Raw genomic sequence first — 13,365 nt, forward strand, 5'->3', positions numbered from 1 at the left:
GGATCGAGCCCGCAACCTGGGCATGTGCCCTGACCGGGAGTCGCACCTCCGTCTCCTGGCTCCTAGGTCGACGCTCAACCGCCGAGCCACGCCCAGCCGAGCATTAATTTCTTTTTCTGATAAAACTACCAAGATATCCCGTCAGGGCCTCCTTTGGATTGCAAAGCAATACAATGAGAATATTTAGTATTTCTTAACTTTCAGTGGGCTTTCTGATGTCACAAGATCATGTTCAGTCGCCAAACCTCCTGATTACCAGCATGATGTTTAATGTTCCGTTTTGTCCTTACAACATCCAGCACTGGTAAAACATCTCAGAATACGAAGTACTCCTTTTAAGGCGTTGCCTGAAAAATGCCGCTTCCCTGATGCGTTTTCACATAAACCGGGCGTCAGGTCAACAGGGAGAGGAATAACAGCGGCTTCATGTGCGTGGTCTCTGTTTGTTTTCACACCCTAGCAACTGTATCTTAAGACATTAAGGCTGTCATGACGCCCGCTTCCTGACAAGAGGGAGAACCGGTCCGGGGGTGAGAGGACTGTTGGCGGCCCCCACGTTCAGGCCCAAGGGCGCGGGGAGAAGCCGGGAGAGGCCCGCTGTGCCGGCCCGCTGTGCCGGCCCGCTGTGCCGGCCCGCTCCTGCGGGGAAGCTCTAATTGGTCTGATCCCAGCCTCCGCGCTCTGAGTTCAGAGCAACTCCAGGCGCTCCACTGCCCTAGTTTTTCCTCTATCGTCCCTCCTTTTTCTCTGGCTAAAACCTGCAGACAACCTTAGTGTTTCCTATGATCGTTCCCGGGCCCAGGCGCTGGGGAGGCAGGATGGAGTGATCTCGGTGAGGGAGGAGAGAGCCCTGGATCCGGCCCTCCTCTTATTTCCTCTGAAGCCACAGTTTTCTGGGATTCAGGACATGATGAAAGACTTCTGCGTCCAGGCTTTTATCTGAGAGGGCTGATGAGCTTCAGAGGAAAAGGTTGTGCGAGTATTTACAAGTTTATCAAACTGTGTCAATGGCTCGCCGACTGCCAGGCGTGTTTCCGATCAATAAAGAGCCCTTGAAAATGCGAACAGGGATGACCACGCTTGACTTGGCCACATTAGACTGGAAAAGCAGCACGTGATTTAAAACAAGACAGAGCCCTTCACGGAGCTCCAGTCCCCTGACGCTCCAGCCAGAGGCCGCGTCTGCGGCAGGGATGTTACAGGGACCTGAGCTGCCCGGTCAGTGGGTTTCCGCAGAGAAAAAGCAGTGAGGCCCTCATAGCTCCACATTATTCATTATAATGAGAAGTCAGGTCTGCGCCTGCCTTTTAGAAAAGACACATTCTAAGACTTTAATTCCAAAACATTCATTCTAAATAGTGCAAGAATTTGAAGCAAACAGAATTTGATAGGCATTTTTAAATGAGATTCATATTTCATAGGGAAAGCTAGACTAGATCGCCAGTCTTCAAACTGTTTTGTCCTTGGGTCCCTACAACAAAGTATGTATACAAATTTAAATTTGATTTCCTGTGACCATAATACTCGTTTTAAGTATTGTACAAAACCAGTTTGCTTCTATATTGAATTATGCTTGTAATTATTAGTTGTACACACAGCTGAAATCAACGTAATTATTGCGTAAATATGTTAAATAATTTGATAATAATTAAACATCAAAAGTGAAAATGTGTGGAAAGTACCCCTCTGAATTAGATCAATGGGGACTCTTTCAAATAGTTCATGTTTTCATGGATGAATTTTACTTATTATAAGAGCAAAGCAAGATTCAGTGTCAATTCTATTCCTATTTTATAAATATAAAGATAAGAAATCTTGGGACAAAATAAGCAGATGGGAATTGAAGGATTTTTTTGAGGGTGATGCTCTTTAATTATGTGAAATCCTTGTTACTCATATTTTAAAAACCACATTGTTATTTTATTTCCAGAAAGTGTGTGTAATGGTCTCTAAGCAGTCAATTCCATCACATTTCGTCTTCAGTTTTACTGAAAGCAAAGAATTGGCACCTGCTTTCAAAAAGATTTGTGCCCTGGCCAGGGTGGCTCAGTTGGTTGGAGCATTGCCCATGCACCGAAAAGTTGCCAGTCGATTCTCGGTCAGGGCACATGCCCAGGTTGTGGGCTCGATTCCTGGTCAGGGTGCATGTGGGAGGCCAATCAATGTTTCTCTCTCACATCAATGTTTCTCTCTCTCTCCCTCTCCCTTCCTCTTTCTCTAAAATCCATAAAAACATATTTTTAAAAATAAATACAGGTTAGAGTTTTTGGAAGCCATTTCTGTTTCTGTGAAGTATACCAAAAAAGGCTCTGCCAAGGCTAAGCAAACTACTACTAATTACACCTGTTACTCTTTTACTAAAAGGCACTTTAATCTCATGTACACAGAATTTGGTAGAAAATTGAACTGTCCTTCGTTTCAGTTTGCCTTTGTTATTGTAATCCTCTTTGAGGGCTTTTACCATATTATATGCTTTAAATATCTCTATTTAACTAGTTCATTTAACTTAGAGAAGTAACTACTATGTAATTTACTGCAGAGCTAGTACTCCTTAAAACCAAACTTACGTTGTATCAGAAAAACCTGACTTCTTATTACAGTTCAAGTAAATGAACACACATTTTGTCACAACCATCTCAGTTCAGAATTCCTACTCTAGGTAGCTAGCAGAAGGACAGGTAAAGCACGAATCCTTGCCAGGAGTTCACTAATAGGACTAAATAACGCATCCCTGCCCTGCCTTTAATATTTCCCACTTTATTGATGTTCTCTCTGAGCCCCGAAGCTCTCCTGCAGGTGAAAATGAGTGACACCAGCTGGGGTGAGTCACGAAGGCATTGAACAAAAACGTTTTTCCTCCCTCTTCATAGAGCGTATTTCAGAGCCCAGCACCAGCCTGGCATATTCCATCCTGAACCCCACACTTTGTCCCTGATAGAAACACATGTAAGACGAGGAAGGACACTGACGCCTTACTTTGGCTTCATTGTGTCAAGAATAACGGAGGCTTCGTTAACACAACTCTAAAATTTGACTTGATTGGCACCCTGGAAGCCGTATGCTGCAAGCCAGTGTGCCATAGTAAGACTCTGGGAAGTGAGAGGCGTGTCCATGTGTGTAAAGTCTATATATGGCCCAGCCAGCATGGCTCAGTGGTTGAGCGTCAACCTATGAACCAGGAGGTCACGGTTCGATTCCCAGTCAGGGCACGTGCCCGGGTTGCAGGCTCGATCCCCAGCAGGGGGCCTGCAGGAGGCAGCCGATCAATGACTCTCATCATTGGTGTTTCTATCTCTCCCAAATTAATAAAAATAAAAGAAAGTCTTATATGGAAGCTGTTGGAGTTCTAGAAAGTAATGCCCTTAGAACAGTCTGCCTGTCTCCCCATTGACATGTTCCCGTGTAGTCTTCATATCCCAGCATGCGCCGCTTGTTGGAGGACTCCTGGACCAGTGACCTTCACGGGCACTTGAACTCTGAGATTCTGCGATGTTATGATTAGTGAGGCTTTTTCATTACTGGGAAGAAAAAAACAATTATTATAACTACTAACTGCCCTACTCAAGCACATCCAATCAACCTTGGTTCTTTGTTTTTTTAACAAATGAAAGGACCATCTTTCTGAAAAAGGGCCTCCTGTTAAACTAGCTGTGGGGATAATTGGGAGAGTAGATACACGTATTGATAACAGTGGGTACACGTATTTCAGTGAGAAAGACTTTGAACCTCGAAAGCAGTAGCTGGAGAAAGGAACAAAGCAACACCTTTGAAACTCTGCAAGTCAGAACTTGATTACTGTTTTCAAAGCATGATGTTTGGGAGGGAAATTCATGGTTAACACCAGTTTATGCTTTGCAGCTCTCAAAGCGCAGGTATGCTGCTAACACCGCCAAAAACCACTTATAGCAGCAACAGACAGTAACACCAGAGAGTAGATTAAATCACATTAGCTCTAAATAATAATAGAATTGTTAGTAACAAGTAAGTGCAATGATAGCCTTAGAACTATATGAACTTGATGAATGTGTCCAAATACAAACTTTCCATATTTAATTATGATATGTGTGCCAACAGATCTTATTGGGGAAAGAGACTAACACTCTATTTAGTATTTTAAAAAATTTTCATGTGTAAGTCCACCAGAAAACTAAACTTACTAGGAGTCTCTTACAAGTTATAGCACAAAGAATATATTGTTTCAGTATCCATGGTAGTTTTTATTTCACTAGAACTGGTCATTTCCTCCTAATAAAAATAAGTATAACTTTATGTCCTGAAACTGAAAGCTAAGCAGATTATTTTAGTTTGGTTCAATGGGTTAGTGTGTCGGATTTTATATGAAATAGACAAATGTAAAACTTAGTAATTTAAAATAATATTTTTGTCTTAATGAAAAGCAAAGATTATACTTTGATTATAGACAACGTGCATAGTTTTGGGTTATGCACACCTTGCTTTGACTCTCGACTCTACCACTCACTTTGACCACCTAATTTACTTCTCTGAGCCTTAGTTTGCTCATCTCAAAATAAGGTCAACCTCTTAGAATTTTTTTGAAATTTAAAACAGATAATATAGGTGAAACCCTCTGGCTCTTGATAAGGTTTTATTTCTCTTCTCCCTCCTCAATCTTTTTAATAGAAGCTAATTTATGACAAATGTAGGTGCCCGGGCAGAAGCATGTCAAATGAGAAGCAGAAACTGGGCTCAGATATTTCAGAATCTCTGTGAATAAAGAAAGATGTCTAGTTAGATAGGAAGCGATCATCTCTGGGCGGTGGCATTATATTTTTTATCTTTTTATCTAATTATATGTTCTAATTGCGCTAACATGAATATGTATAACTATTGTAAAAGAAATATTTAAAATTTTAATGAGTAATGCATAATTTATCATCTTTGAGTTGATACATGAAAAATTATGGTTGCTATAACCCAATTTTTACTCTTAATCCCTAGAGCATTTTATATGACTAAATTAGTTCAAGATAAATAGGCCTGATAGCTAAAGAATTGTTCATTGCCATGATTATGGACATCAAGGAAAAAAAGAGAGGGCGCGAAGTTGTAAATAATGTATTTTTATTAAACTTTCTTGGATTACCCCCTCCTGCCTCGACCTGGTTTTCAGCAGCTGCATCCTAGCTCCTCTCTCCACTCCCACCCAGGCTTCCCCCTGCTGACCTTTAATGTCCCTGAAGCAGCGACTTCATTTCAGCTTCAGCCTGGTCAGAACCTTTCCTGAGTCTCCATTTCCCTCTCGCTCTCCTTCGCAGCTGATAGTCCGGGACACAGTAGTCCAGGTAGAAAACAGTCCCAACATTTACTGGTAATATGCTCTTCCCGAAACTGCACATTCGTCTACCTGTGTGGATTCATTGTGCCCCACGTTAGACCCTAATGCTGTAAACTGGGTACCACCATGCTCATCGGTGATCCCAAGGCGTGTCCCTTAGTAATCTTGAATTCTGTTTCTCCTGATTACACACACACACTAACAAGAAAGTATCTTTGTGGCATTGAAATATAACTTACTCCTATTAAATCTACTTTAAGTGTCCCTTTTTAAAACATGCCATACCTTATGTACATAGTAATATAATGCTAGTAACTGCATCTTCAGGAAAAGGGGTAAAATAGCACTCTTGGAGAGAGTTGAAAATACAAAAAACAAATTATTAATATGAAACATAAGGACCAAATTCTTGAACCTGGCATTCAAGGCCCTTACAAACTAATGTCATTTTCCTTTCCAACCTTCTTTCCCATTCCTCCCATGACAAACCCATTGATGCCTTCCACTCACTCAGGACCTACCGAGAACCCAGCATTCCGTATAATATCCTCACAGTCTTCCTGTGATTGCATTACTGTCCCCATTTTACAGATGGGATTTAGCAGCTTCCTTCCGGTCACACAGCTAGTTAGTGAGAGAGCAGGGATTCAAACCCAGGTTTGTCTGACTCCAGAACCAGTTTTCCTAACTTCCTTTCCAGCCACGTGGATCTCTGTGCTCAGCGTTGTCCTAACACGCCATGTTTCTGGTTGTGATGTTCACCCCAACTCAGAAACCTTGTCCTACATGACCTTCGAAGTTCACCTAAAACTTAACCCACCTGTGCAGTCTCTCAGCCTCCAGCCTACAGTGCGGTCGCCTGCCTCTGACCCTTAATCATGTTACTTTAGATTGTCATTTACTTATCAGTTGGTAGGTGCCGTCTTCCCAGCCAGGTAACTAATTGGTTAATGGCAGGAGCCATGGATGCCAGAGTAGACAAACTCTTAAGATTCCACTCTTGGGCTGTTTTCTCCTGTCACCTGCAGTTCTTTGTCCCTAGTAGAAACTCAGAGAGGAACTGGGTGTTACAGCAATAGCTCTTCAAGAATAGTCAGAGGACACTCCAAGGTCATTAAGCTAAGACCCTTCACAACTCTCATTTGAGATAAAGTCCTCTAAATTTCAAATTAACAGTTTCTCTGGAGGCTATTCTATAATAGATATTGTGTGATATTCTATAATATCTGAAATAATCATCAGGTTAATGTTTAAAAAAAGACAAACTTAGTAGTAAGTTCGTTTTGTGACTTTGAAAAGACTGAATTAATAGAGGATCACTTGCCCAGTTTCATTCTGTTCCTTGGCCTTCATGGACCCTTTCTGAAGGAGAGACAATGTGGTTTTACTTCCATTTAAGGAAAATTACAAAACAGCCTCTGTCACCAACCCCCTCAGAATAACTGAGAATGAACCTTAGCAAAGAGGGAAAGGGGCGGCACCATGAAGGAGGACTCGGATCTGTTTCCTCAAGCCCGGCCTGGCAGAGGAGGGGAGATGGTCTCCAGGAGATTGCACAGATTATCGATTCAGAAAGCTAAGAGTCTGTTCCTAGAGTTGAAGGTCACTGAGGGGTAATTCAAATGTGCCTCCTAAGGCTGAAAGTGAATTTGAGGTGAGGGTCGAAAGAGAGAGGAAAAGTTGTAGCAGCCTGCATCAAGAACTTTGTAAGACTTTAAATTTAGCCTTCCTTCCTTCCTTCCCTTCCCCACGGTCTTCCCACCGCTCCTTGTCTGTTTCCCTCCCAGCATCCGATTTTTCATTCAGCCTAATAAATAGTTTAGAGGGAACTTCTTGAATCGGTGCCATTGATTGGTTCTGCTGTTTGTTTAAGGATTGATGTGAAAATCTCCATAATCCATTCCGCCTTAATTTACACTTCAGTATGTTTAGAATGACTGATAACTACCCAACTTAATCTCTCCTGAGAAATAACAAGACATATCATTTGCAAGATAATTATGTTTTAAGTGCTCAAGAAAAACTGTAGGTGTGGAAACAGTTTCAGTAATCAGCATACCTTGGGGGAAGTCAAGGATTTCAACTTAAATATCTTAAAGACTGTGTGAGTTGAACTCACAATATCTAACAAAAAAAGCATTTAAAGTGTAAATGGTATGAGGGTATCTTGTTTATGAGAAGATGTCTGAGCATTTGCTGAAACAACTTTTTGAAAGGAAGGCTGTTTTGTTTGTTTTTCATTTTAATGTCTTGTTCTTCGATGGATCTCTTACATTCAGGAAAATTAGGTGGATTTACGCAAGAAAATAACACCATAGATTCCGGAGAACTTGATATTGGCCGACGAGCAGTTCAGGAGGTTCCTCCTGGGGTCTTCTGGAGATCACAGCTCTTCATTGACCAGCCACAGTTTCTTAAATTCAATATCTCCCTTCAGAAGGACGCATTGATCGGAGTGTATGGCCGGAAAGGCTTACCACCGTCCCACACACAGGTAAGAGTCGGTTCGCCATCCACGGAGTGAAAACGCTCGTGTGCGTTTTTAAAGTTATTCTGTTTCTGAAGTTCAGCTGTTTAACTGTTGGATCACTTTTGTATCGATCTTTCACAGTGAGAAGAATTTCGAACGTAGGGTTACACTTCTCTTGAGGCTTTTGAATTAGTAGGAAGAACAGCAATTTCTTCCTGGCTTGCTTTATCCGTTATTGATTGATTAAAATGTACCTAAATTTGTGAGTAACATAATGAATATCGAACATCAGCTGAGCACCTAGTGAAACACCAGGCATGGGTTTTCCAAGTGTTTTACAAAGATTTCTGTGGTAATTTCGGGTGATCGCATTCCTTTCATGTAATCGATGCATAACATTTTCATCTCAAACACATATTCATTTGATGGAAAATATATTTTTTTTATTTTATTTTTGCTTTATGCCAGATTGGCTCTTAGTAAAGAAATTATTGGGACATAAACATAAATGTCATCAACTCAAGCCATGATTTCTCATCTAAAAATGATGAACAAGGAAATAAAGAGGCAGAAGAGCTTTATACTGACCAAGGATGATCACATGAGTGTAGTGCTCAGAACCATTCAGACGTTCTTATATCATAGGCTCAATAACTTCAAAGTCAGTTTTCTTGCATGAAGATCACTTCTCAATAATAGTCGCAGATAGAGAGGCACTATCTATTATTCCACAGGCTTTTCCTGCCCTGGCCAGTGTGGCTCAGTTGGCTGAGCATGCTCCATACACATAGAGGTCTCCTGTTCAATTCCAGGTTAGGACACATGCCCTGGTCTCCAGTTGGATCGCTCCCCCATCAGTGTCTCTCTCTCTCTCCCTCCCTCTCCTTCCCCTTTCTCTCTAAAAATTCAATAAAAACATATTTTAAAAATAATTCCACAGGCTTTTTCATAACCTAATATTGGGTTATGGTGTGTAAATGGGAAATTGTGGTTTAAAGGAAGTCCCATTGTGTCTAAGAGAAATTATTTGAATTATTTACCATAAAATGAGAGCTCAGACTTTTCCCAAGATCAACTATTATGTTAGTAAATACAGGAATTCCAAAAATGTAGTAGATAGTTAATTTAAATTGACAAATGAACTTAAAGTTATACTTGATAATCAGTTTTGTTATCCATGGAATTTCATGCTGATTTTAATTTGATTTATACAATGAAGACTGGAAGGTTTTCATATATGCTTTATATTACGTAATTTTGTGAGAAATGCTTTTCTTTAACAGAAATTTAAAATAAGAAATTCTAAAGAGAAATCGATCATATACTAATAAAAACTACATATTTAAAAGAAGGTGAGCAAGAAAATGTGAACAGGCTTTCTCTAATGTCGTGGGTCAGGGGAAATGTCATATAAACACATAAATCACATCGTTGTAAAATTCTTGAATATCACGCTTTGATGTCTTCATTTTTCTGATTTAACATTTTGCAAATCTAGTGTTCAACTGTTCAGTTATACTTGACTCCATTTTACGTCGTAGGCAACACGAACTAGGATGTATTAACCAGATTTTCTTTCATGGAAGGGGCCTCTGTAACTTCAACTGTAACAGATAGATTGAATTTATAGCAGTAGCCCAGTGAAATAGAAAAATATATATTTTATTCATTGGAACCACATACATGATTAAGTTATTTTTGTGTAACTCAAGACACGTACCTGTAAGCAAATAGCACAACCTATAAATGCCAAAAATAATTTCAGAAAAAAAAACATTTTCTATGTGTTGTGCACATCAAAGGTTTATTTAAAGATTTAGGGTTGACTTGTTGGGAATTACATACACCCTATAAGATTAGAGAAATAAAAGGTGCAGTTTCAGGTTTTTCCATAATTCTTCTGGTATTTAAACACAACGTACGTGATGTCTACTTCTCTTTGCCACCACAGTATATGGGCTTAAGTAGGGTACACATTTTCTTAAGCACCACGGTTATTAGAGTTCCTTTCGCTGGTTTATTCTAGATCCACAGAGCAAACACCTGTCTCTGAGTTCAGTGTTTAATCATGAAATATGCTCTAAAGCAGCCCAAATTGAACATTTCTCTGTTTTCTTGGGAACATTAAATCAATCAACCTGAAATAATTAAAATTGGCCAGCCATTCAGATAGTCACTTGAGTTTTGAAAAGTCTTTGTGACCCTTTATAAAATGTCCATTTGATTGTTGCCAAGGAACCATTGGCTTCCTTCTGCATGATGTCCAATCCGTTCTCCTGGACAGTTAGGAGTCTACGGGGACAGATTACCGCCCTACAGTTAATCGTGTAATGTATCGTTTAAGTGCATTTGCATGAGGCTGTTTTAGAATGGGAGTTGGAAACCTGGGTTCTAAGCACACACCTCTACCCACTTCTTGACATTGTGACCTTGGACAAATCCCTTAAGTTCTCTGCGCCTTGGTGTCTACCTGTAAAATGAAAGGATTAGATCAGATGATCTGTAAAATGTCTTCTTCCTCTATTCTGGAGATTTACAGGGAGACTATGCCACCAAAAATAAGTTGATTTGAGAACGCGGTTAAGTATTCATAGGTTCTGAGGTAAGCGTATGGATAGCCTGTTCAGAATGAACCACCAAGGTCCCTTTATCAATTATAAGCATGGTCTGCATGTTAGCTCCCCCAAAGTGGTGAAACTGAATTGTGTCCTAGAAATAGCATAAGATCTAAGACTCACCCACAGAAAAAAACCCGTGTCTCTATCTTCTGAGCAGGTACTGCAGAGCAAACCTCGGGTCACTCGAGTTGGCCCATAAGTGATTACGCCCTAAGAACAAAGGTTATTAAATATTCCTATTCCATATAATTGATTTACTTTCTATAGAGGTGATGTTAGCATTGAGTAGGGGACTTGTCTTTAGGTAGGTGAATAAGCCTCCTGAAGTCATGTGTGAAATGCCCCTAGAGTAGAGCCTAAAACTGGGCAGAAGCTCAACACCTGTCAGCTACTCCCAGCAGCACCACCACACTCCCCACTCCTGCCTTGTCCTGTTGTTCACAGTGTGATGCAAGTGGTGTTTTCTGTGATAAAAGGGTTGAAACACCAGTTAAAACTCAAAATTTTCTCCCTTTCAATTTTTCATTTGTTGTATTTAATGTTAGCGGACAGAATGTTTCTATGCAGTGGGTCCATGAGAAGGAAGCCTTTTCTGTCTCTGCCATGCTAACCCAAATATTCCAATCTGATGAGAAATGAATGGCCTATTTGAGATAGAAGCACCTTTCAAAAGCGCTGCGTTCATTTTCCTCTGATAATTTTTTAATACAATTCCGATGAAATTTTTGCAGGTCAAGTAGCCACACTAGTTATTATGTTCATCCTTGTTAAGATATAAGTGCAAAAAGATTTTTGAATGATAATTAACTTATGGCATTTTTATATATTTCTCACAGTTAAATGATGTAGGTATACTACACGGAAAAAAATGCTTTTATATTTAAATAAAAACTTAACTAAGTCAGAAACTGAATTAGATATTCTAAATGCTGTTCAATAGCAACAGTACAGGTCTGTGATCAGTACAGGTGGTCAGTTAACTGTGACTCTCAGAATCCCAACAACTGATTTTATTCCTTGATTGTTATAAGGGATTCATATAATCACCTTTTTAAAAAATAGAACTCTGATGAAATCCCATTCAAGGAGTAGCTCTGAAAGTAGAATATTAATAGTTTGCAGGTATAGTACTGTAACATTAATGACTAATATGTATAGTACTGGAGTGTGTTACACCGTAAGCATGAGCCTCAGGATTACAATGAAACTAGGTAAGAGTCTCTAGAAACTCAGTCACTCTGCATTTAAGAAAATCACTCTGCTTTCAAGAAACTTATCTAACAAGTTTATTAAAACCATCTTGGGAAGTCTTTGCAATGCCTTCCAAATTCACTGCGTTATCCCTGGTTACAAATTGTTACCCCACTGTTACCAGTCACATTCCATACTTTTCATCACCTTTAAATTCTCCAGTTAAATTCTAGCTACCCAATGTTCATGATTAATCTCACTCAGAAATTAAGTTTAATGAAGATTGGCATCATAATAATCGGGCATGCTTCTGTTACCGCTGTCCCCTCAGAAGCCCACCGTTGTTTCATGTTTTTGACTTCTGATGAAAGATGTAAAAGCATCTCGTTATATGTTTCTAATCTCACCATAACCACATAAAAACCCATGGGTCTCTCTGTGGTGCTTGGGATGGTCATATCAGGTCGCAGAGAGGGGTGGAGTGTGGAGGGCACAGCCCGAGCTCTGGCAAAGGGCACTTGAGTTCACAGCCCAGCTCCACCGCTGACCAGGTGTGTGACCTTGCCCAGGCTCTGGAAGTTTCCGTTTCCTTCCTCGGTAAGCTGTAAATATTAATGCCTTCTTAGAAGGGCTGCTGGGAGGGCTATAAACAACCGTGCACAGAGAAAGTACTCAAAAGAGTGGTTGTGACTATGTGGGCGTTAACGGGAACACCCTGAGGTTGCCTGCCGGCCTAGGAACATGAGGCTGCTGGGTTTGGAATGCTACAGACTGTGTTTGTCTCCCCAAACTGCCCACTCTCATCAAGGTGTTTATCAGCCAAATGAAATCAATAAATTTGGAAACCATGGTGCCCCATAAGGAAAACCGTGCACTTTGCTCAAAAGTGTGCAGTTTCGGCAGTGAGTGTGTACAGTGGGTAGTTTTCATGTCACTCTTAAGTGCTGTGCACAGAGCACTTGTCAACCAAGACTTTTTTCCTAATATTAATTAGAGCAAAGGAGAAACGTTTGAGGAAAAGAGAGAAGCAGCCACGATCTTAAAGTTTCCGACCACTAAACCGTTTTGCTTGTCCCTGTCTTCAGTACGACTTTGTCGAGCTCCTGGATGGCAGCAGGTTGATCGCCAGAGAGCGGAACCTCCTGGAGGCCGAAAGAGCCGGGCGGCAGGCGCGGTCCGTCAGTCTCCACGAGGCCGGCTTCATCCAGTACTTGGACTCCGGCATCTGGCACCTGGCTTTCTACAACGACGGGAAGAATGCCGAGCAGGTGTCTTTCAACACCATTGTCATAGGTAAGAAGGGCCGCAGGGCACCTTTCCCAGGCGAGAGCCTCCACGCCAGTGTCGGATAGAAACGCAGTATTGGGGAGGAATTGAGATTCCTAGGGTGCGAAAGCCTGGGGTGACATGTGAAAAATGTTTTTGAATTGTCCATTTGTGAACGTGACAAACCATTGGGCACCAGAGGAAAATAGGGTTTTGAAGTATGTGGAGGAGTTCGGCATCACAAAAACCGCCAAGAACACGTGCCGGTGAATGGCAGTGCCTTCACTGTTTGAAAACTCTAGGATCACGCAGCCTTCTGTTTTTAAATAAGTTTTTATTGATTTCAGAGAGGGGAAAGGAGAGGGAGAGAGAGGTAGAAACATCAATAATGAGAGAGTCATTGATCGGCTGCCTCCTGCGCAAGCCCCCCACGGGGGGGGATGGAGCCCGAAACCGGCGCATGTGCCCTGACGGGGAATCGAACCTGCCACCTCTTGGTGCACGGGACAGCGCTCCACCCGCTG

At 41.1% G+C, this 13,365-nt stretch overlaps 1 protein-coding gene across 6 annotated transcripts in view; it reads left to right on the forward strand.

Annotated features, from left to right (window-relative positions):
* The window catches only part of TENM3 (teneurin transmembrane protein 3), a 613,031-nt gene that overhangs the window by 494,577 nt on the left and 105,089 nt on the right, over positions 1–13,365 (forward strand). For all 6 annotated transcript variants that reach the window (XM_081130530.1, XM_081130532.1, XM_081130534.1 and 3 more), the window contains 2 exons: positions 7,576–7,790; positions 12,661–12,868. In XM_081130530.1, the coding sequence (XP_080986656.1) occupies positions 7,576–7,790; positions 12,661–12,868 (423 nt within the window). The remainder of the gene's footprint in view (positions 1–7,575; positions 7,791–12,660; positions 12,869–13,365) is intronic.

This window comes from Miniopterus schreibersii (genome assembly GCF_964146895.1).
Source record: "Miniopterus schreibersii genome assembly, chromosome: 2".
Classification (NCBI taxonomy): domain Eukaryota; kingdom Metazoa; phylum Chordata; class Mammalia; order Chiroptera; family Miniopteridae; genus Miniopterus; species Miniopterus schreibersii.